Below are 24,121 nucleotides of genomic sequence, written 5' to 3' on the forward strand. Positions count from 1 at the left end.
TTGTAGTCTTTTGTGCCGGCAGATCCGGCACTGCCCGTAGCATCCTCGAAATTCTAATCTCTATCGAGATATATCGCGATTAATTGGCATACAGATGAAAAAGCATAAGTAATTGCGTACTTAAAAGAAAACTTTTGGCTGTTCTTTGGTTTTAACATTCGTTCTGTCTCTCTCTTTATTGAGACTAGCTTTCGAGTACCGCCTTAAAGCTGAAGAAACGCGACGCGGTTCAGCCAGGATTCTGGACAGGCGCCGAACTTCAGGTCGAATCAAACTCGTGCGCGTACCGGCCTGAACATTCCGCGCCTAGTTAGAAACAAGGCATAAGAAATAAAGTACGCGGGTACGGGGCGGGAAAGGGAGGGATTGGGTAAAGAAAAACGCCTCGGTTTGCGACCAAGAGTGGTCTTTATTAAATCTCTCCTCACTAAATCTACATCTTACAACTACACAGAAACAAACAGCATGCTAGCTTAATTAAACGGCTGTACAAACGGCGTGAAACGATTGCGTTGCTCCATTCAATCGCGAGCAACTTCACGCAGCGCGGAAACGCGAAATGAAGTTGCGCGCGAACCCTCTTCCCCCTCCCTCGCGGTTATCAAGCGCGGTTATCACGCGCGCGCGTCTCCGAAATCTGAACTAAAATTTGAAATCTGACAATAAAACGACTGATGTCCAATTCTATCAATGAGAGATTACTTTTAATTTACTTGTTTAACTTACTTGTTATTTTTTCTAGCTCTGAAGAACTGTATAAGATAAAAAATAAGTCAAACCGAAATTAAAGTTAATCTCCATTGATAGAAATAAACACGAGTGGCGTGAAATTAAACGTCTACGGAGGGACAGGGTAAAGAAAGTCTTTGGCAGTTGGTTTTAATGATCGTTCGTTTCTCTCCTTTATTAAGGATAACTTTTTTGTTGAACGCCGCCTTTAAGCTAGGCAAAACTCGGCTCGGTTCAGCCGGGTCCCCGGTCGCGCCGTCAGCTTCAGCCCGCGTCCGATTCGCGCGGGCAACTTCAAGGGAACGACTTCGGCGAGGCACGGCACGACGCGCGTTTTCGCGCGTAAAGACGTAACGCAAGCTCAAGAATAAATAAAAAAAAGGGGGGGAAAGAAAAGAGATGCGAACCGGAACGGCGAGCCCGTCGGCTGGCAGGTGAGTCTCGCGGCGCTCCATTTAATCACTCCAGGAATTGCGCGAACCCTCCTCCCGCCCCACTAAGACACGATTTGTCTTCCGCCCGGAATAATTATATTCTCTATGCGCCCCGCATCTCACTCGACGTCGCAGGGAAAATACCGGAGGTATCACCCCACGGGGAAACGCCGAGACAACCCCACGAAACCACTCGAAGGAGGCTTCAACACCCACGCAGGGGCAGCCTTAACGTTTCTCATGTTTTTCGTCGAGCTTCGCGAAATAACGGTTTGCGAGCGGTGTGGAACGTGATCCGAAAGTCCACGGTCCTCCGGAGTGTAGAAAACGGCGACCTCGAGGGACAGCACCGTGCCGAGCGCGAGGGAGAAGCTTCTCCGGGCCGCGACCGGGGGACAAGATCACGCGAGAGCGGTAATTTACATTCCTCCCTCCTTCCTTCCTTCCTTCCTCCCTACCTCGCTCTCTTTGTCTCTCGTCGCGCAAATGTCGGCTGTTATTTCTCTAAGTCCTTACAGCTAAAGTAACTATGTACAGCATTGTGGGCACAATTCCCATCGACTTTCACTAGTCGCCCGTTCCTCCTTGGAGCACGATCAGCACACGGGCCTCGTCTCATCGGCGCATCGCACACCCGTGATAATCGCGACAACGACGAAGGCTACTTCCCTCCCTCCCTTCCACCCTGACGACGATCGTTCGGACGTTACTTTAAGATTTCGGACGAGAGCCGTTGAGAGGAGCAACGTAAATGCCGATTGATTTCTATCTTCATTAAGAAAAAGGGCAGTAGGCGCGAACGCCGACAGACCTCAAATCCAATGCCCGGAATTACAAATCTTGGACAGCACTCAGCAAACACCAAGTAATACATTGCATTTACATTGTTAAGTAGGAAATTATAATTAGCATATAAGTTGCATGTTATTTGATGTTTGCTGAGCACTGATCCAGGCCTAGTCAACTTGAAGCTCCAGAGACACGACACACTTCTTCCTTTCTATTCACGGACAGAGGGAAAGGTAGAAGTGTCGTAGCTAGGAAGCTCGAAGTTGATCAGACCTACGCATTAATTAACATTGAAGATATGTCCAAAAGGCATTTTCCTTTCCGTTAACTTTGAAACAAAGAAAGAAGAAGCGGGAATGCTTGACGCAAGATAGACAGTTGCGACTCGTTTACGATTCCCGTAACGAACAGAATCTATAAAAGTTTCCATCAGGATAATCACTTGATTACGCGCTGCCTCTTGCACGCAGTAGCGCGAGATTGTAAATACGTAAAAAAGAAGGATATTAGTTTTTAGCTGCGACGTTGCTCCGCTCAACGGCTCTCATTTTGTCCCTCGTTAATATAATTGCGCTAATTACATGGCGAAACGAATTAGCAATAAACGCCTACGCCGCGCAGCCGAGAGATGAGCTTTTGAAAAAGTGCTTTTAACGAAAGAGGACTGCTGAACGAAATATATTTTTATCTCTTTTTTCACTATTTTCTCTTACACTTTCTTTTCTCCTTCCGTTCTCTTTCTTTCTCGGCTACGAGGCTCGACAATTACGCCAAAATGCACATCGGCGCGATAAAATTGACTCGCTCCACTCTCTCTTTTTCTCTTTTCCTTTCTTTTTCTCCTACAATAAGAATTAAAAATATTTACTACCATGAGAGACATTCGGCATCGCAATTTTATCGCGTCGGATAACTCGATCGCAGCTCAATAGAACGAAAAACATTGCAACGCGTAATTTCGGCACTACATTGTACGATCGCCGTTAGATTTGTTATGCGCACTCCGCGTATACGTTGTGCAATACATGCACGTTACGAAAAAAAAAAAGAAACGGAGGAACAAGACGTGCTATTGCGATTCACGTAAAGGGAATCTCACTTTTCACGATAGATCGAACATTCTAATAACAAGACCGCTAATCAATCCAACGTCCCTCTACGTCTCTCGCAGTACAAATTTCGTTAATTAAATGCTGGCGTATAGCCAGTGATCTCTAAATCTCTTTTTCGACCTTCTCTTATTCTCAGACAACTCCCAATTCTTAACTCCATAAGCATAATTGACACTTAACTTAGGCTTAACTTAAGTTGATCGTTATTTATATATAAAAAAAGAAGAAATAAAGTATGATTAGACGATCGTCGACCGAGCGAACACACTTTGATCCTACGCGGCGTCATGTACCGCCGAACAAAGTACAACTATAATTGGCGCGTATCGTCGAACGAAACGTTGTACAGATGTTAATTTCGCGTGGGTGATTGGGCGCGATCATACTTCTTACAACTAGGGTGGGTATCCGATGCGCGCACGCGTGTGTATGCGTGTACATGTGTTTTGTTGTATCTGTATGTTTTCTGTCTGTGTATACGTGCGTTATACGCGTGTCTCTCTCGTACGCATTCAACTATATGCGCAACACCGTGCGTCGAAGTAGCTTACTCTCATTTGGTTTCTTTTGGCATTACAAAATAATTTTATGTACAGTCTGTTGATATAATATCAATATTACCTCATAGTCCTTTATACTAAATTACGCGATAGAGCATGTTTATTTGCTTTATTATGCAGGTAGGGAAACTATTTACACAGTAATAAGACGATAATATAAATACCATTCGGTTATCGTCGAGCAGGTATTTTACTGTACGTGTGTCTGTATGCGTGTGAATGTGTGTCGCGTATATGAGTCAATTTGCTTCCTTCTTAAATTTGAATCGATCGTTTCGTTGTAGAGACATTCGGTCGTGGATTTATCTCGCGGAACAATCGGTAACAAGATAGAGCAACGGTGACACTGACTTTCGATGGGGGTGAATCATCGGAACCGGAAGATTTCAGAATCATCGAGTCATCGTGAGAAAAATGTGAATGGGGGTATTCTCTATGGGCCGGCGCATCGCTATCGTGATGCGCGTGAAAAGAAACGAAAGGGGACAAATATCAATTAAAACACAGCCGGAAATAAGGCATTGTTAAATGCATAACGTATTCGAAGTCCGTGGACCAGGCCTGGTCAACTTTGAACTTCGGAGCCACGACGTTTCTCCCTTTCTATCTATGGAGAGAGTAGGAGGAACATCTTTCCCCTACTTTCCGTGGGTGGAAAAGGAGAAGTGTCGTGACTCCGGAGCTCGAAGTTGACCAGGCCTGTCGTAGACGATCCTTAGTTATAGTAACATAATAGCCCTACTTTACTTAAAAAATCTAGAGTAGCTTGCACGCTCAGAATAGCCCTACTTAAAAAATCTAGAGTATCTTTTACGCTACGGCAAATCCAATATGTTACAAGAACGCAATTTTTTTTTTTTTTTCGTCTAACTAATATCCCGAAAGAGCGACCCGAAAATCAAATCGCACAGTCGGGCAGTTAATAATAGTCTACTTAAGAATTTCATTGGATGCAGCTACTTAAATTAAAATCCCAAATTTGCAAAATTTTCCTCTGCAACGAACCAACCAGTCGATGGTCAATTTACAGGCCAAGAATATATTCGGCAATGAATATTCACGTTCTTCCGAGCGAAGAACGCCGGGATAATTGTGAAATATCTAAGGCTGCGAAATAGTGTAAAGAAAGAATTCTTTCTTTTTTGTCAGAATTCTATCTTTGCAAAGCTTCCTCGCAGAGTTACTCTTCTCTTTTTACTTTTTCTCTCTCTCTCTCTATCTCTCTTTCCTTTCCTCTGAAACAACGAAGATCTCATTCTCGCGTTGTTCGCAAAGCAGCACGTTAACCGCTTAACTTTTCTCCGATTTAACGCCTCGTTACTCGCGCGAGTAAATTATTACAGGAACACTTCTTCTATATTTTCTTCAATCTAACAGATACAATCAATTTAGTTGTCTCTCTCATAGGAAATTATCAACTGTAAGAGGCTATCAATTATCAATCACTTGGAATATAAAGGGGGATGTAGATAAGCTAAAATAAAATGAAATAAAAATAACTTCGAGACATGAGATTCAGTTGTAACAAACAAGTTGGGAGGGAACTCGCGTAGAAAATAGCGGAGCGTTAGATCGTATCAGCGTCGTTATTAAGTCGTTATAATCGCATTAAATGCGCCAGTACATTATGCATTTCGTCGTTAATTTTCACTTAGGATACAGACGGCGGAACGTCGTCCGCATTCGTCTCACGAGTCAACAAGGATCATCTCTACTTAAGGATTATCACTCAATTGCATGTATGCTGAATGAATAGAAGAAACGCGAATGAAAATTTCGCAAGCAACCAGGAATGAGTCACATCCAATTCACCTGAGTAAGATCATGTTTTCCTCTCTCTCATTTGCATTTCCTACTCTACAGTATTTCACTGAAACAACGGCCTTCGTCAAAAGCTAATGCGTAACACCTTATTATGCAACGTAGGAAACTTTTGCTCATCCCTAAAAAAAAGACAATTAGAGAGAGGGAGAGAGAACGACAAGACGAGAATGAGGAAGAAAACCAAGCGGATAAAGAGATGATCCTTATCAAGGCAATCAATATACGAGGTAAACGGCATACAGGTAAATCAAATATGTCCTGATATATTTCACAGATATTTCTCAGAATATATCTCAGAACATATTCGAATTGTTATGTATCTCGGACGATATCTTAAGACATATAACAACATATATACAGCGGTATCTCTCCATTTGACCTTTCCTCTTCCAGAATGGACCGATCGAGAAAAGGATCCTTTAAGAGTACTTCCACCAATCATTTTCCAAATAGCCATACTACGTCGCATGGAACTGTTGAGACTGCGGCAGCTGCTTGCTGGAGCTTTTGTGATGGCTGGACGCGTGTCTTTCCTGAAAACGACAAATAGAAATGTGACGTCTTGCTCCGTGAAGTAATGCAAACATGAAACGAAACATCCGCTAGTAAAAATAGTTAACACGTCACGCAAATAAATGTACGCCGTGTACATGTCTAATGTATCTTTTGACATAATTGAGTCTATTATTTTGAGGATGATGCGCTGTTTAGAATCCAGACTTTAAATCTTATGAACGGTAACGAGACGTGAATCTAAAGCGGATCTGACGTGGCGTTCTTTTTCGTGCGTGTTTCCAGCAGAATTGTCAAAATAAATAACTCAATTTTCACATTTTCGTAGCTAAATGTAGCGTGAATTCTTTCTTCATTCCTGTGAATCTTTTAATATCCTTTTCCGTAAGAATTCAATCTCAGATTGATGGGAACGGATAGATAGTGAAAAGTTAATTATCTCAGATTAATTTCAATGTATGAGATCTTCCAGGCGAAAAGCGTGATACACGTAATGATATATAACAAATAATTATAATTCGCAGTGCGAGCGAAAGGAGAATGGAGTATCGTATTAGCATCTTTGCGGTGAACTTGCCCCTTATTTCCGGTTTCTCTTCGATTATGCGCAACAAAGTGGGATCGAGTTAAGCTACGCAAACTAGCAGAAGCGTCTATTTGCAAATTCTACGCATGCAGATGTATATACGGATGCAAAGAAAAGCATAAAGCGTGCGAGCGCATGCTCGTACTCACATTCATCATCCACGCACGCACGCACGCATACATTAACAATGCCATTACAACAACAGCGATAGTCCGATAATCCAGCGATAACGATAATATTTTGCTCCTAACAATAGTAGCAATAGTGGTCGTGGTGTACCCTTCACCAAGCAACGGGAACAAATGACACTGGCAACGTCAATTAATCTTGTTTTGTTGGTTTTTGGTGAGCTTCGTTTCGTGCGTGACTTATGTAGCAATCATCGCAATATGGTACTCGTACAATATACTGAGCTGTGATGTTAGTACATACATATATGTATTTAAAAAAAAAAAAAAAAGAGAGATGCGGCGGTACGGTGTGCGATACTGCATATATACATATAACATGTGTGGTATTAAGAAGACAAAATAATCACTAAGGTACGTTTCGTTTGCACAGTACGTTTATTTGCGTTGTTTAATTTTTTTTTCTTTTTTATCGACCATGCGACGCGTACGATCCCTGTTATATGATTGCGTGTAGTTCCTCGTCTGTAACCGTCTATCTCTCGCCCGAATTTCCATGAACAATCGAGGATGAATATTTGCTATTGATTAAAACGTTTGAAACGTTTCAATGACTGTGTATTAATTGATCATTTCTGCGTTTCTTTCTTTTTCTCTCTCTTTTTCTTTTTTCTCAAGACAGGTAGCGTACGCGACGAGTGGTGAATATACATCGTGTACAGAATTTACGCAGTGTTCACGTTACACATATATATATTCTTCATTTTTTTTGCGAGTTAATTGTACCCTAAGATTTATGTTTCTCAATTCATTCGTATACTATTCGCTGCTCACGCGCACGTGAGCTTGCAGCGTGTGATGTCTTCGTAACGATTATTCGTTTTAGATCGATGTAGCATTCGTTGGCTAACAACAGCTTGAAAGCATTGCCGATATACACCGATTTTTCGACGATTCCATTAATCCGAAATCTAAATCATTTTACTACGACGAAATACAATAGACAGTCCCGCTACTCCGGATCGAGATAAAGAAAAATATCTCGAGAACTACTAAGAAAAATTGTGAATTTCTAAAATTATCAAAAATATCTTTGCGAAAAACGCTGGACTTATATACATCTTTAATATATACATATATATGTGTATCATCTCTCTCGCTTTCTCTCGCTCTCTCGCACGCTCGCTCACTCCCTCCCTTTTCATCTCTCCCTTTCTCCCTATTGTGTCACTTATCAATCACAGATCCTTTGTCAAATTTCAAGGTGCTATAATTTTTAAGAAAATTTGTCATCTCAATTACTTTCAAACAAAATTTTAATATCATTAATTCGATAGAATTTTTATCAAGAAAAAAATCAGCTCTAAACTAATTAAAAAATGCGTTATATCAACGAGAAAGATATATGATATTGAATAAAGTGCTATATAAATATATATATAATATACTCTTCTGTTTTCTCTTAAATTTCTTACGATCACAGAATATAAAAACTAGATTTACCTTAGCAATTATTTTGTCTTTCTATCACTGGTTTTCAATTACTGTCGTAATCGCACAATTTGACTACTTGCAGTTTCATTTCTTTCACTTGCTTTTCTATTACCGTGCATGATTTCGTTCACGTATATTGTCGTATTGGTCAATAAATCGGGTTACAATCGGCGGAGGTCAAGTCGCTTAGTACATTAATCTTCAGTTTATACGATAAGTAAGAGAAAAGACACGCGCGAGTTTCCTGAGAATAGCATCCCATGCAGCATTTATGAGAGATTTCTTCCTAAAAAATCCTCAGCACAGCGATTATAAAGTATCACATTCCGGAAACGGAATTTTTCATAATATATCGAATATATACATGCTAATGGTCTTCGATAAATTTGACACATATCTGGCTACATATACACGGTGAGAAAAACCGCGTTTAAAAGTACATATGCCTAGAAGTAATCTCATCCCGTGTAAGCTCCGATATAGTTACCGAAAGCCAAATGTGATGTAGACGTGAGAGAAAAATATTTAACATACATATTCTTGTATATATATGTATTATAGCTCACATACGAGGAAAAGGATGACGAGCAGTGATAACGAAACAAGTTTGTATAGAGAGGAGGAGCAGAAAAGAGGAAAGAGAGAGATGTGTATAGAAGAAAACACAAAAGTACGTAGATTGTAAGTGGCAAAATTTAGAATAAGTGTTAAGATACAGACAGAAACATAATTATGTATGTATATAAGTTAATTTAAGATATTAGCTGAATTAAGTAGGAATGGCCAAAAATGTTGAGAACATATCCATAAGAGAATACAAAAGGACTTCTTTTCTAACTAGTCTTTTCGATCGAACTAACAATAAGAATTAAACCCTTCACTAATGACTGATCATAAATTTTAGCTCTTTTTCTTCGAAGATACAAAAATATAAAACTATTCACTATTTTTCCGTTTTACGCGCGCGTTTGTGTCTTTTGTAATGTTTTTATTTTAAATTATATTTCTTTGCTATTATCTGGAGACCCACCTCCGGTGTAATTTAGACACTATACAAAAATTAGGATAAGGGTTTAGATTAAATTAAAATGTGAATGTAAATTCTTATAAGCTCGCGGGATTATTAAGTCTTTATATATACATATATATGTATATACCTACGTACATACATACATACATATATATACACATATAATACATATATATCAATATTAATAAAGTTCAAAGCAGTAGCGGTAATATATTATACTATTATCAAAGCGTGTTTCGAGTTCACACGGAAAGAAAAAACTATATACAACTATAGACAGAGCATCTTAAATCATTAAATGAGATTATTAACTATGCTCTTAATCATAGATCCTCTGCATTTCGCAAATCAGTCGCGTATATTAAAACATCGATGGTAATCGTGACAATATAACAATTAACAATGACACATTCACGATTCCGATATATAATACCACTTCTCTGCACGTTATATACTATACATTTCTTAAACGACGTTGTATACATGTGCACATACGTATACATAGCATAACACTCTTAGAAAATATATATTCCGACCGTAATATACCGTTCGCATTATAATTTAATCCGATACGACGTTCCTGAGTTAATATTTGTTCTATAAAAAGTTCACAATTGTCGTGCTCGAGTGTAATATACACAAAATTTAATTAAATCGAAATTATTAGTAATTTCGGATAAGTTGAAATCTATGTTTATGCAATCAAAAACGATTAACAAATCGCTTGCCTCCCTGGCTAGCAAAAGCATTACACGTATTCCTCGTTATTCGCTAATAGCGGAGGCTTCTATCCACGCGAGTAATAGTCCTTCGGGAATAACTGACGCCGATAGAAAATCGCTTTCTCCGCTACATCTTCGTCTAATATATTTCGTCTATCACACGTGGCAGTGTCCCACCTCTCGAACTTTTACAACGTGGTTTTCCTCTTCTACGAAGTTACGGTGTTTTCCCTAAGGCTCTTATATATTCAGCAATTAATTATACTTAACTATTAAGCGATATACTATGTGCAGAGAAAAAAAGATGCCTGCAAGAATGTCTCGCATGTGGAAACTTTTAAGAAAGTTACAATTTTCAAAAAATTTCCTATTTTTTGACTAATATTCCTATTTCTCGGTTCCTTTCAGAGCAACAAAAAGAGTACGAATCACGGAGATAACCGGGGATGCTGATTAGAGAGTCACAACGAAGATATGATTTTTAAAATGACCATCAAGAACTTTGCAGGAAATTTTTTGAAGACCCTGAAAAATTATATGTACATTTTAAAGATAGGTCAAGTAATTATAGTATTTCCAAAATATATTTCAGTTTGCACGGTAAGAAAATGCTATATAATTTATCTCAGAGGATCTAATATCATCGACAAAAAATATTATCTGTGCTAATTAAGCACAGATTTTTTTCTCTAAATTTCATTGATTATCCATTATAACATACTATTTTTTTTTAAGTTTATATAATTTAATTATTTTTTTAATTTATATAATTAAATTTTTTTTTCTTATTTTTCAGGCACTGGGTATAAAAAGAAAAGTAGTAACAAGCAAGAACAGGTGTAGTTCTATAACAAACTTACAGTAGGTAGATCATGCTGGCTACAAGTGGGAAACTAATTTTTGAAAAGGGAAATTAAAAGGAAATAAACAACGATATTTCCAAACAATATCGTCGACACATTGCATTGCTATAGTACCAATAGCTGCTATCATTGTGGTACAGCTCGATCTCACAAACACTTGAATTTAACTTCAATTAAGGTTTATGAGATCGGCTGTATGAGACTAATCGAAAATTGCACAAATTCTGCAATATTGGTATTATGCATTTGCACACGTTTTCATGCGAATGTCTAGGCACTCGGATTACATTATCGGATCAATATCCGTTTCACTACGAATCAAAAAGCATCGATACGAGATACCATTTTCGATTAAGATTTTCTACAGTGGGTATTATACATGTACGGAAAAAAGATACGATCGAAGCAGTCAGGTGATAAAGAATAAACGGCACGACGTCATGCTACTACTTCTACCAAATTATTTCGCAGAATCGAAGGGAAAGAAGAAAAATTAGCAGCGTTTCTGCGCATTTAATTAGCTCGGAGAACGATTATGGGGGTTTTAGATTTCAACACCTAACCCAAGTATAAGAGAAAGATGTATGTATATATACATACACATTTAAAAAAGTGTATATATATTTTTATATAAATATATACCAATTTAAAAAGTAACAAAGATAATTTATCATGTCCACAATCTGAGTTTACACGACAGAAAAGTACTATATATTTACATAGAGAATTTTATATTGTTGGAGGATTATATTTATATATACTGTCTCATTTTCATCATAAATTCTCTAATAATTTTGATGAATTATTTATGTATGATTTTTTAGCCGTTACATATGAAAGAAATTATATACATCTATGTATATACAAATTTTCGAACAAATTCATAAAAATTAATCGCTTCCAGAGCACTTTACTTTCATCAAAAATATTACTGGAGAGAAAAAAATAAGAAAACAGAGAAAAAAGAAGAGAAAGAAAATATCATTCAGACGATGTAAACTATTATAAATTACGTATTCATTGATCTTAGAGAAGAAATAGAAAGAAAAATATAAATATCCAAAACGAAGCAGAATTTCACATCGTTGAAATCGTAATGGGAAACTTGATTTTAAGAGAAATAGTCTGTCTAGCGAATAATTAATACAAAATATATACATATAAAGAAAACAATCTTAAAGATTGAAATTTAAAAAATACGTATATATATAATTATATAAAATTATATAATTATATATAATTTATATATCTGTTTAGCAAATAACTGGGTTTAGTTGCAAATTCTATAGTGCAAGTGAACTTTTTACATATGTATAATTGTTCGGAAAGTTCATAATTTTTGGTATGTATCGGTATTAACAATTTTATTTTTTTTTTGTAAAGTGATAGTACCTATTTATGTATAATCTGAAAGGTAAAAACCTAAGCATCATTCAAAGCAAAAAGATTAAAATTTGTTGAGTTATGTTCAACAACTCTCAGAAGATGTAAGATAAAAAGTGCATTTTCAGCATTTAACATTCTTTTACTATCGCAAAAGTAAAAATGCTGCAATAGACTTAAAAAAAAAGATACGTGCTGTTTATGGATTGAATGGTTGAATGTCGTTGAAAGCACTGTGCATAAGTATTTATCCCATTTTTAACCGATAATTTTTCTCTGGAAGATGTAGAACGTTCTGGCACATCATCGGCTATTGATGACATAAAATCATAACATCAAATAAACGTTAATCAAGAATAATCCATTGGGTTACTCTAGAGACTATTGAGATGAAAATATTAAATAAAATACTATTTCTATATATAATATAAGCACTTTGATTTTTTCTCAAATTTCACTACGAACTTTCCGAACAATCCAATATTTTATATGTAAAATATACATATATATATACACACACATAATATATGCATACATGTATACATATATATACAATATATACATATATATGTATATGTATAAAGTGAGGCGTCTTATCACTCCGACATTGACGGAGGTGGTGGAGGCGGCGGTGGTGGCGGCCCACTCGGCAGGGGAGGAAGTGATGGGGGCGGTTGAAGAGGCGGTGGGGGCAACAATTGCGTATCTTCCTGCCGGGTGGACACAGCCGACTGAGACTGAATTATATTTTGATTCTGAAAGAGCTGATTTGAGAGTAACGACGGCGGTGGTACCGACGTGTTGATGGTGCCGTCCGACGTCATTATCAGATTACCTCCCGCCGGGTACATTGGATATTGCTGAAATTGTTGATAATATTGCTGATAGGCGGGTTCATACACGTATCCGGCGGATGTACTAAACAGCGATGCTGGATAATTAGCATAAAAATAAGAATCTGTGCCCTGCTCGGTATGGCCAGTCCCTCTCGCATACCCGCCGACATCGCCGCGAACAGTCGGGGGATGGTGGGACTGATGGGACTGATGGGAATGATACTGTTGATGACCGCGGTTACCGCGACCGTTACCGTAAATCTCCCGCTGGTAGTGACCACCAGCGTTACCACCGCGCTGACCGGCAACTGCGTGATGTGGTGGTGGACCGCGACCGCCGTGATGCTGACGGACGCCTCTACCACGTACCTTATTATTGCTGCCGGAGTTATAGTGCCTGCCGTTCTGCCGTTCTCCAGGTCGGTGGCCCTGGCCGTAGCCACCCGTCGTAGGTAACATCAGCGCTTGCTTCTTTGTGAGCGGGACGCCACTGCTGTTCGAGCTGTCGCCGATCAGCTCGGCTCGCTCGCGCTTCCGACTTGTCATTTCGTTCGCGGATAATTCAGAGGAGAGCTGCATGTGCAAAGATCCGCTCGAGCCGTTCGACGACGATGACGTCGACGATGGCAGCGGCGCCGCCGCGGAACTCCTTGAGATACCAAGATCGGTGCGGATCTTGATCTTTAGCGGACCCTGGATCATTGGTGGCTGCGCGGGTGATGAACTGGGCACGCTATCGGTGCCCTTGAGCCTTTCCTTGGGTATCTTGATCTTGAGGCCCGTGCTCTGCGGCGATATATTTTTGTCCAACGGACCTCCGCCGACCACGGTCGATGACGCTTCCGTGCTCAGGTTCAGTTTGTCCTTGGGGATCGTAATTTTGATGGGCGCCGCCGTTGGCGTCTCCTCGCTTTTTTCCTTGCCTTTTTTCTCACGATGTTTCTCCTTAACTTTATCCTTGTGTTTATGTTTATGCTTATCTTTGCTCTTCTCCTTATCTTTGTGCTTGTGCTTCTCCTTCTTTTTCTTCTTTTCGCTCTTATGATGCTCCGACCGCTTTTCCTCGATCGGAGGAACCGTCGTTACCGTGGAGGCTGCTGGCGCTGTCAATTCTATCATGTTGCTGTTGCTTGGCAGCATCATCGACACATTGTCGGAGAGAACACTGATGTCGACGGTCGAAGCTATCGGTGTGAAATTATCGCTCGCTATCGACAAACACTGAGTCGTCACTGGTAATTGGTGATCCATCAACGAATGCTGAATGGACTGTAGCTGATGCTGCTGTTGCTGGTGCTGCAAGTGGTCTTGGTGCACCTGCTGAAGAGGTAATTGGCTAGGTTGTTGCAGTCCCTGCAACAGCGATGGCATCGGCGGCAGTGTCTCCTGGAGCAACGCGCTTATACTCTGCGCGGATTTCATCGGGGACGTGTATTCAAGTTTCGTCTGCGATTGGGAATGCGTTGGTTCCGGGGCTCTGTGTCCCGACGGTTCCTTCTTTACGTAATGCTCTAGAGGTTCTCTTCTCACACGATGTTCCGGGAGTTCTTGTTTCACCACGTTGAGGTCCATGCCGTTAGTCAGTGCGTTCACGTTCATCGATAAGACTTTGTGCTGCGACATCGCGTTGAAACGAAACTGATCCGATTCGAACGGTTTGATAAGCTCCGGTGGCTTCAAGTCATTAATAACGGATGATGTGCTGTTCCTGCTGTTCGACAACGACAGATTGTCGCGTATCGGTTGGATCAGATCAGGCACGCGGCCGAGCATCTTCATCGCCTCCAAACTGGTTGTATCTTCCGTCTTGATTTCCGTCTTGATTTCCGTCTTGATCTTCACCGGCTGCTCGCTCTCACCGATACTCGATGCACGCGTCCTCTTATGCGCGGATCCTTCGTTGGACGGTCGTTTCATTGTTAACGAGTCTTGCAGTGTTGGAGAACTCGCGAACGGCGATACGCGTTCCTTCATCTTCGTGGCTGCGGAGGGTGGAGTTTTCTGTTTCGATTTAGGCCTTGCGCTTTGAGCGTGCGATTCTCTGGGCACAATCGGCGTCTCCGGGCTGAACAGCGATCTGTGCTTGCCAGGTGGTGTATGCAGATTGCCCTGTTGGACATCGACGGAATTCCTCTCGGCAAATTCCTCGTGCGTGGTCGATCGCGATCGCTTCTCCGACTTCGTATCATCGTTGTTCAATGTGCTCAGGCAAGACTGGGAATTGCCATTTTTTATGGCAATGTCTTTCAGGATCTGGGATACACCCTGCGCAGTATGCTGACAGTACATCTGTGTCTTAACGGGTGCGGTCTTCTGCGACAACAACGCGCTTGGAGACGTGCCCTGCGGCAGCGCGTTCTGGCTGGCAGTTGCTGGGTGCTTCATATCACCGGTGAATGAACTGCCCTTGTCCTGCTGTTGCTGATTGTACTTGGCATGATGCGCCTGCTGCTTCTGCTGCGCGTTCATCAGATACGGTATGTCCGCCTGCTTCGGCGGCGGCAACGGCTTCTCGATCAGCTTCCGCACCTCCTCACTTCTCTGCTCCAGCGCCTCCGCTTTTCGTCTCAATTGAGCCTCCATTCTGTTAACGTCTGCGTATTTCGCAGATTTGAGCCTCGGGTCCTCTCCTCGGTACAACCTCTTATCGTGCCCCTGATGCTTGCTATCGAGCGCGTTCAGTCTATGTCCGCTGTGATTATTACTCATCTTTTCATGCAAACTACCATGCACCGAGGATGCGGTATCTTGCACAGCACCACTGTCCGACCTATGAGCTATAGATTCGGACGAGGAACTATCTAAATTGGCGTGGTGCGAGGAATGTGCTATACCAGCACTTGTGCCGGCCATACCGGCACTGTGTTCTCTCGACAATCGTTGTCTATTAGGATCGCGATTAGGTTGACTGCTACCGGAGTGTCTCTGCGGCACTGGTTGACCGACTTTCATGTCCGGCCGATGATGATGATTATGATGAAGGCCAGTACCCTTTTGCACAGATGGCATCTGGTGCTTGTTCGACATACTCGCGTTAGATACTTGTTTATGGTGATGCGAATGATGAGGCTTGTTAGGATCAGCGACATGGCATCCGATAGCGGCGACTGCCTTCTCTCGTTCCAGACGCTCTCGCTCCTTCTTCTCGCGATATTCTCGGTAATCTATCGCAGTTGCTCTCGTCGATGGTCCTGCGATGGTTTTCTTCTCATCCTGTTTCTCCTGCTGTCCATGATGAGACCGACTCGAATGAGCAACGGCGCCGTCCGTCGTATGATGAGACCGACTCGAATGGGCAGTAACACCGGTAGAGGAGGTAGAGGAGGTAGAAGAGGTACCATCGGCCGCGTGATGAGTGCGGCTCGAATGGGCAGCGGCGGCAGCGGGAGCACCAGCAGTGCCTTCCGCTGCGTGATGAGAGCGGCTCGAATGGGCAGCGGCGACACCGTCCACCGCGTGATGAGAGCGGCTCGAATGGGCGGCAGCGGCACTTTCCACTGCATGATGAGCGCGATTCAAATGAGCAACAATGGCAGCCGCACCATCCAATGTTGCTGGAGATTGTATTCTACGCGGCTCGGTATCCTAAAGAGAAGAAGATGCGAGTTAGAGCTCGTGCACGGAATAGACAAAAAAAAAATGTGAAAACAGAGAGTCTGCTTTCTATTGCTGCCCTGGCTCCACTAGTTCGAGAAGTGTGTGTATATATATATATATATACATTGAAGCGTGAGAAACGTACATACGACTCTCACGCTTTAGTGTATGTACAGTTCTTGAACTAGTGCAGCCACTACAGCAACAGAAAATAGACCCAGAATCATATTCGTACGTGGGAGTTACTTACGAATGGCGAGTTCGGGAGGCTCGGAGGATGAATATTTGGACTCTGATTAGCGGAAATGCTCATAATTTTCCTTTTTAATCTCGATGGACATTTATCGAATATATGAAGAAATTCATTTGTAAGTTCTTGAAGTAGCTCCGCAGTTACGCTTCTGTCTACGTACCAGAACCATTCTTTTCCTTCGGTACTCTGCGGTATCTGTGCACAGAAAAGAATAAACAATTAATAAAAGCGTACCATGTGTATACATGTTAATGCAGTTTCAGAGAATTGAAATAGATATAAATCGATCCGAAGACGAACGCGACACATGCATGAATAATTTTACAAGTTTTTATATTATGATTGTTATCGCACATCAGTAGTCTGCAGCAACTTGCGCGCTTGTTCAGGGGATATAAGTTTTCTCACCTCCCAGTTGGACCATTTACATGCGAGGTGTATGCAAAAACAGGCTACAACTGTCGGCTTATATTGTAGACACATTGTAGTTAAATGTAGGCTGCAAAAGAAAAGAAATCGTATAAAAACCTGCTAGATAGAACTCATCGAGCCTGTCATAATCGAGAACATCGTTATTTAACGATTTTAAAGTTTTGCATGTCAAAACCGTACAAATATGGATAAGTAAGTGGTAAAAAGTAAAAAACTATTTTCGTAACCACTTGTATTATTCTAAAAAAGATAAAACTCTTATATCTTTGCACGATAGTCTGTGTATAGTTTCGCTTTTATCCTATATTTTGGAGATATCTGTTGAATTTCTCTGAACCGACTACCATTTACGTATTGGCACATTTCTGTTTTTGCAAAAAAATAAAATGTCTAAAAGATACTGTTACTGATCGAGCAAAAGTAGTACAGGAGCAGTAAACAATTACCTGTTAGATGCCATAAAGTATGAGGTTTGAGCTAAATCTTTGCTCGCTAAAACATAAACAATCAATTTCAATTAGTTTCTATCGGAGTCTAGCAATCCCACATAGAGATTGATATACAGTAATAGTATACTACGACCTAACCTGTACCTTTTACTAGTTGACAACATCTAACAACGTGAGTGTGTGGATGATCAATGGCAACATCGAATCCTAATGTTTGTAGGAGAACATTCTCGTTGAATACCAAATCTTGCGCTTGCTCGAGAAATTGCTGCAAATAATAATATTAGATATTTATGTTGAATAGATAAAAAACATAATTTTTTTTTTTTACATAAACTGATGTGAACTTTAGACATGATCAAAGTGACATATGTGTCTCCACAGGATGAACAACCTACCTCAGACCGACTGTCAGGTGGTGGTTGGTCTCTGTGGAGACACATATATGCCATTTTGATAACATGTTCTAATTTCCTTGGTTGTTCTTCCACTTTTGCAGCTAGAAAGAGCGCTGCTACTGCAATAGCATTCCTGTGAAACTGCGTCAGCGAATGGAACACGTAGAATCTGTGCATGTACACTATGGCAGTGTTGATGCACAATTGTGACCTGATTTTTGTTCATTAAGGAAAATCATTTTCCAAGATATTCACAGAAAGGACCTCATACAATTTATATGGGGAAAAAAAAACATTTTTGATCAATTTGCTTGAACTTGTGATATATTGTAATTTTTGTGTCCCTAATAAAGTCTCAAATTTCATCAACTTTCCACGATTAGTTTCTGAATTATAGGCATTTGAAAATCTCCTACACAAGAACCGTTTGTACGTTTGCATACATGAGCTTGCACTTGTGTGCCTGCCCGCATCTGTGTGTACTTGCTTCGCAAAGGCAAAACATTCACGGACATTTATACACACAGATGCGGGCAGGCACACAAGTACAAGCTCGTGTATGCAAACGTACAAACGGTTCTTGTGTAGGAGATTTTCAAATGTCTATAAGGTAAATGTACCAATGCCTGGACACGTACCTATGTCTGGACATTTTTATCATTTTAATCTTTAAATTATGACGCGAATTAAAATCAAAGAATCAAAGATAAAAACATGCTTCTTGTATTATATTTTTATCTTTGATTTTAATTCGCGTTATACTTATTTAAAAACTAAAATAAAGGTGTCCAGACGTAAGTCTTAAGTGTCCCGGCATTGGTACATTTACTTTAATTCAGAAACTAATCATAGAAAGTTGATGAAAATTGAGTCCTATCATTAGGGACACAAAAACTACAATATATCACAAATTCAAGCAAATTGACCGAAAACTTTTCTTTCTCGTATAAATCACGGAGAGGAGGGCCTTTCTTTACATAGTAAAATTATATTACTCATATGCAGGATGGAAATTCAGGATATTCAGGATTAAGAATAAGGAGTACATTTTTACACGTATCCTTCAATTATATGGATCCTATGGATACTCACAGTAAAGATATATCTAATATTTATGTCAATATCTTCTGCAACAAAAAAAAACATTCTTAAAGATTAATATGATCTTTATCTATGACTTTAAGCATTATCCCTTACAAACTTTATATAATAGATTAAAAAGAGATACCTATAAGCCCCATCTATTTTACAATAATTTAAAAAAAAGAGATATTGCAAATTCCGTACAGTATAGATGGACAATGTACGGGAAGCAAAGGATTCACTATATTGGAATCCTTAACATCACATGTACCATAAACGATTCTATTTCTATCAGCATACATGTGTGTGTGAATTCATTTCTAAATATAATTAAAAAGTACTTGACAAAATATTTTCAATTCGAGTATTCAATTTCGAGTACACAGAGCAGAATACTATCTAGTAACGTATTTCTTCTTTGCGTAAAATTATATATATGTAATTTACACATATGTATGATTGTTGAGCAATGATAAAATATTTTGAAAGTAATGGTTGAAATATTCTGCTTTATATACGTTCTGCGTTACGTGATACCGACAAGGGATCATCCGAGTCTATAAAGTCGCAAGAAAAGTACGCATAATCCTCCATTCGCAGTACTATCTCTGTAGTGTAGACATAATTAATAAAGAAAAAAATGTCTCGCCAAATCACAAAGTTGATTGATTGAATACCAAATATAAAAAAAATTGTTTTTTTGAATTTTTTTTAAAGGGAAAAAAATAAAATAAAATAATTTAGGCTTCATCAATATCACTCTAAAACTTCATAGAATTAGATTAAATGGTAAGATTAGAAAATAGAGAGAAGGTACAATAGTTTTTTATATATAAAATAATTTATTTATAGATTTTCAGTTTACAGCCATGTGGGAAAGTTGATTTAATGAACTCAGACAACTCAATCAGTTCTTCTTACAGCTTCCTAATAACAGTTTAGTTTAATGGTACAAGTACTGAAATTTAATGAAATGCATACATTATTCGCATACTGAAATTTAATGAAATGCACTCTTATTCGTTGTCAAGAAGAAAAATTGAGAGAATTAACAAAAACATTGATAAACTATTACAAATTTTCTAGCCAAAATATAACAAAAAAGCAGAATCTTTATAATATGTAAAGGACTTGACGTAGAATTTTCTGGAAGTTGCAAAAGTTCCAAGTAACACTAAAAACTAGAAGCGTAAGGCAAACTTTCCACACATTTCTAAAGTGTCCACATACGACTGCCGCGCAGCAGTCTACAAAGATAGCGCTGCATTAAAACTTAAATACGGTAGACGGTGGTAGTGCCTAGAACAAACATGTTTAGAACGCCCCCGAGTTATCACGTTTGCGTGCACCTCACGTGCGACAGGCGAAATGCAAACAGGGTGAAACTCGCGAACTCAATCAAGAATGCCAAGAGGCATCACGTTCGATCTGTAGGGTGGAGATGTGGTTCAGGGCGATATTTAATCTCTTTTTAAGTCTTTCTCATTCTCTCCCGTGTCAAGCACGTCCCGTTAACTCGATGGTCCCCGTCCAAGCAACACAAACGCATATACACACGCGCGCGCATATATATATACACACACACACACACATGTGTGCGTTCCGAGCAACACTTACATGTCGCTCCAGGTACCGTATCCCTTATCAGCCGAGCCTTCCTATGCACTTGGCGGCACGGTCCTCTCGCTGTTGGGAATTGGCAAGAAATGTACATGTGATGCACGGGACTCCAATATGGTTGAATCTTCCATTTCATCCATCCGTGTCGCGGATGGAGGGACGCGGGGTCAATCGCGACCGCTGTCGCGCGTCTCTCATTGGCATGGACCCCCGTGAACAGTATATCCTCGGCACCTGCCACTGATTACGAGCGCCCGACATAGTCGAGACGGATAAAACCGCGAAATCGGGGAAATGCATGGGAGATGAGGGGGGCGGAAGGGGACACGATCTAGAAGCGTGGAGACCGTGACTGTGAACGTCGCGCGTAATAAAAAGGATACACCACGAGACGTTGTCCCATGTCCTGGATGAAGTTCGCCGCCTGTTGACGGTAGCTCAGCTCCTTGTCCGCGTCGATGCCGGCCCGCCTGCTCGGCGTGTTTGCTAGCTGCTCTCTGGAGAAGTACCATCGCTCGTCCGCCGCCATTTATATGTACACACAATCCGCCTCCGTAAGATCGTAAACGATGCGCACTCTTGACGGGCGAACTCTTGACGCGTGGCCGCCGGACGACCCGGAGAGGTCGGGGGGCGAGGAGGGACGAAATACGAACGGCACTCCGGTGCACGCGCTCAAGTCACGTCTTGCCGCCGCCAGCCGCCACCAGCTACCGTCACGTCGCTCGTTCTTGGCCGATGGAAAATGGCGCCGTGGGCGCGAGGGCGCGAGTGACGCAACACGGATGCGATGCGATGCGACACGACGACCGCGACGTCGCGCGAGGACACGCGCGTCCAACGGGTGCCCCGTCGAGGGGCCTCGAGAGTCTCCCCCCCGTCGATTCCGTTTGGTTGATAACACGCCGGAACGGGGAGTAGAACCTGGAATAGTACCAGAGCGGTTGGGACGAATCGCGCGACGACTCGCCGCAAACTTCTCGCCGCAGCCACACCACTCTCGACGATCCGCTCTCCGCGCACCACGCTCGCGAGGAGGGAACGCGCGTCGAAGCAGCGCCGAATCGCGACGTTACGTTAACGTCGGTCGGGCACCGTCGTCGAACGAACATGTATGGGGGGCGTCGTACGTTCTCGACCGACAATCATTTGTGTTCCCGCGCGGAACGATCGTCTCCACGAGATCACGCCGTCACGGCCGTCATAACCTCCGTCGCATCACGCGGGGGCGATGCATCGTCATCGCGGTCGGTCGGGCGGGCGTCCCCGTAAAGATCTCTGCCACGCGACGATTAAAAAGACGCTAAGACGACCGACGGTGCATCGGTCGCGTCACACGTTGCGTAACATGCGTGGCGAACCGCGTCGTCGTTACCGCGTCGACCACATCGACCACCTTCACCTGCTCTTCCTTCGAGAAATTCACGTCCCCGCGAACGTGTACCTCCTCTCCGATGTTACGTCGCCTCGCCTCCGGAGGCCAGCGCGGCCGCGTCGCGTCGCGTAAGCGCGCTTTAACGGCGTGACGGTAGACCGTCCGGCACACGCACCACGGAACCGGAAGGCGCTCGTAAAGTGAGAGAATTCACTAGAGTATCTACGATTTCATTGGTCGAAATCTAGTACATCTGGGCACTTTTCGGATTTTCACCTTTTTCACATCAATTTCCTCACTTTACATGATCGACCCCCTGGCAGTGGATATCGGAACGCAAATCTCGCAAGGTCGCAAGTTGATTGGCTCTCGTATGACTTTTAAGTGGAAGCGTTTGACCACGTTGCGATTGACCACAGCCAATCACAGCCCGCGGTGCCGGTGCCTGGAGTTTTTCCACCAGCCAATTAGAAATTTCTATTTTAAATCAGCCAATTGGCGACGTGGTCAATTTGAGCTAAATAGCTATCTTAAGTTTTGAGAATAATTGACTGTGATGGTCAATTTGCTTATGGCTTCTGCACACAGGACGCGGAAACGCTTGCCGCGCGGCAGGAAGCGACGCGGTAGCCAATCAACGTGTTGCTTTTCCGTAAGAACCAAAAGTTTATTGGCTACCGCGTCGCTTCTTGCCGCACGACAAGCGTTTCCGCGTCCTGTGTGCAGAAGCCATTACTGCTTAAGTTTCTCTATTGCCATGGCCCTTACAGTATGGGCCGGTTTCACCATCTCCGATTAACTGTAACCTTCGATTAAACTCACTCTTCGTCTCTTTCTTAAGGGGGACAGTTAGAAAGAGATGAAGAGTGAGTTTAATTGAAGGTTACAGTTAATCGACGTTGGTGAAACTGGTCCTATGTGGAGGGGATGTGGTGGCAAAGCACAAAGTGAAAATCACGTCCACGTGCTGTTGAGCATCTCGAATATTTTCAAGTTTAACCGAAATTGTCGAGTTTGCTTGTTCATTCCCCTCGCGTCTAATAGCCCTCACCCCTTGTCTACAGTAACAGCTTACAAATACGTTTGCATTATAGTTTGCATTATATTTTTGCACTTAAAAGTAAAAGAATTTAATTAAAATAATATATTACAAAGAACACGTGGCGCGACAACACATTTGGATTTTAGTTTGTATATTCTCACGTGCAAAAGTAAAAGTTAAATTTAAACAATATGTATAATAAACTTCTTTGTATAAACATGGTTTTTTTATCGTTGATATCAAACACAAAATTTTAAACATTAATATTTTATAAACTATTGTGCATTGGACAGAATTACTGTACCTTATTGTATTAGTGAATGTAGTGAAGTGTAACATATTAAAAATTTAACAAAATTCAAGGGACTAAGTTGATTGTCTTCTTGTAAAATTTAAAAAATGTATATAATATAATAATATAATAATATGTTATATAATATAATAATTTGTTTTAAAAAATCATTGCACACGCGCGATCACTGAATGCATTTTTCTCTATTCATTTTCCTAAATGTTACGTTTAAAATATACACAACGAACTAAACAATAAAAACACTTCAATTCTCTTACCTCTAGAAGATGATTGTTTAATTTTTCGTAAAAATTGATATCGAATGATATCGTTATATTTTCACTACTCCACTCCAGCCCTTGTTGCACACGTGTTGCACTAGTTCAGAAGTGCAGCAAAAACGAACAGATCTAGAAGTTGGCTACCGCGTCGTAGAGTAGGAGAGAAGCGCGACCGGTGTATGCCCGGTCTACAATGGGTGTTGTAAAGCCTTGTGTACACGATACTAGAAATCGGTCCGAGTTTCGGTTTAAGCCAATCAACTTGCAGCTCTTACAGAAAAGCAGCAGTTTCATTG

At 41.1% G+C, this 24,121-nt stretch overlaps 1 protein-coding gene and 1 long non-coding RNA gene across 12 annotated transcripts in view; one reads left to right on the forward strand and one right to left on the reverse strand.

Moving 5' to 3' along the window:
- The window catches only part of LOC139784730 (uncharacterized), a 61,639-nt gene extending 50,406 nt beyond the window's left edge, over nt 1-11,233 (forward strand). For 6 of the 7 annotated variants that reach the window (XR_011721664.1, XR_011721670.1, XR_011721663.1 and 3 more), the window contains 5 exons: nt 5,280-5,440; nt 5,551-5,690; nt 5,842-7,089; nt 8,731-8,839; nt 10,330-11,233. This is a non-coding gene — a long non-coding RNA (uncharacterized lncRNA). The remainder of the gene's footprint in view (nt 1-5,279; nt 5,441-5,550; nt 5,691-5,841; nt 7,090-8,730; nt 8,840-10,329) is intronic. The other variant, XR_011721665.1, reaches the window with a different exon arrangement.
- Nucleotides 390-22,353, reverse strand: LOC139784647 (uncharacterized). 5 transcript variants are annotated; one of them, XM_071723862.1, is made up of 8 exons: nt 21,219-22,351; nt 18,133-18,343; nt 17,873-18,002; nt 17,732-17,777; nt 17,208-17,352; nt 16,851-17,048; nt 13,373-16,588; nt 390-5,981 (listed from the first exon to the last, which is right to left on the reverse strand). In XM_071723862.1, exons 1-8 carry the CDS (start codon nt 21,362-21,364, stop codon nt 5,907-5,909), a joined length of 4,167 nt encoding a protein of 1,388 aa, XP_071579963.1. In that variant the 5' UTR covers nt 21,365-22,351; the 3' UTR covers nt 390-5,906. The 5 variants fall into 5 exon arrangements, with proteins under 5 accessions (XP_071579963.1, XP_071579945.1, XP_071579939.1 ...); XM_071723844.1 differs by lacking the exon at nt 390-5,981 and having other exon boundaries at nt 7,095-16,588; nt 17,879-18,002; nt 21,219-22,353; XM_071723838.1 differs by lacking the exon at nt 390-5,981 and having other exon boundaries at nt 7,095-16,588; nt 21,219-22,353.
- Between the last annotated feature and the right edge of the window lie 1,768 nt (nt 22,354-24,121).

Source organism: Temnothorax nylanderi, unplaced genomic scaffold (assembly GCF_030848795.1).
Source record: "Temnothorax nylanderi isolate EJ_2023f unplaced genomic scaffold, tnyl_v1.0 TNYL_tig0008_pilon, whole genome shotgun sequence".
NCBI classification, from domain to species: Eukaryota; Metazoa; Arthropoda; class Insecta; order Hymenoptera; family Formicidae; genus Temnothorax; species Temnothorax nylanderi.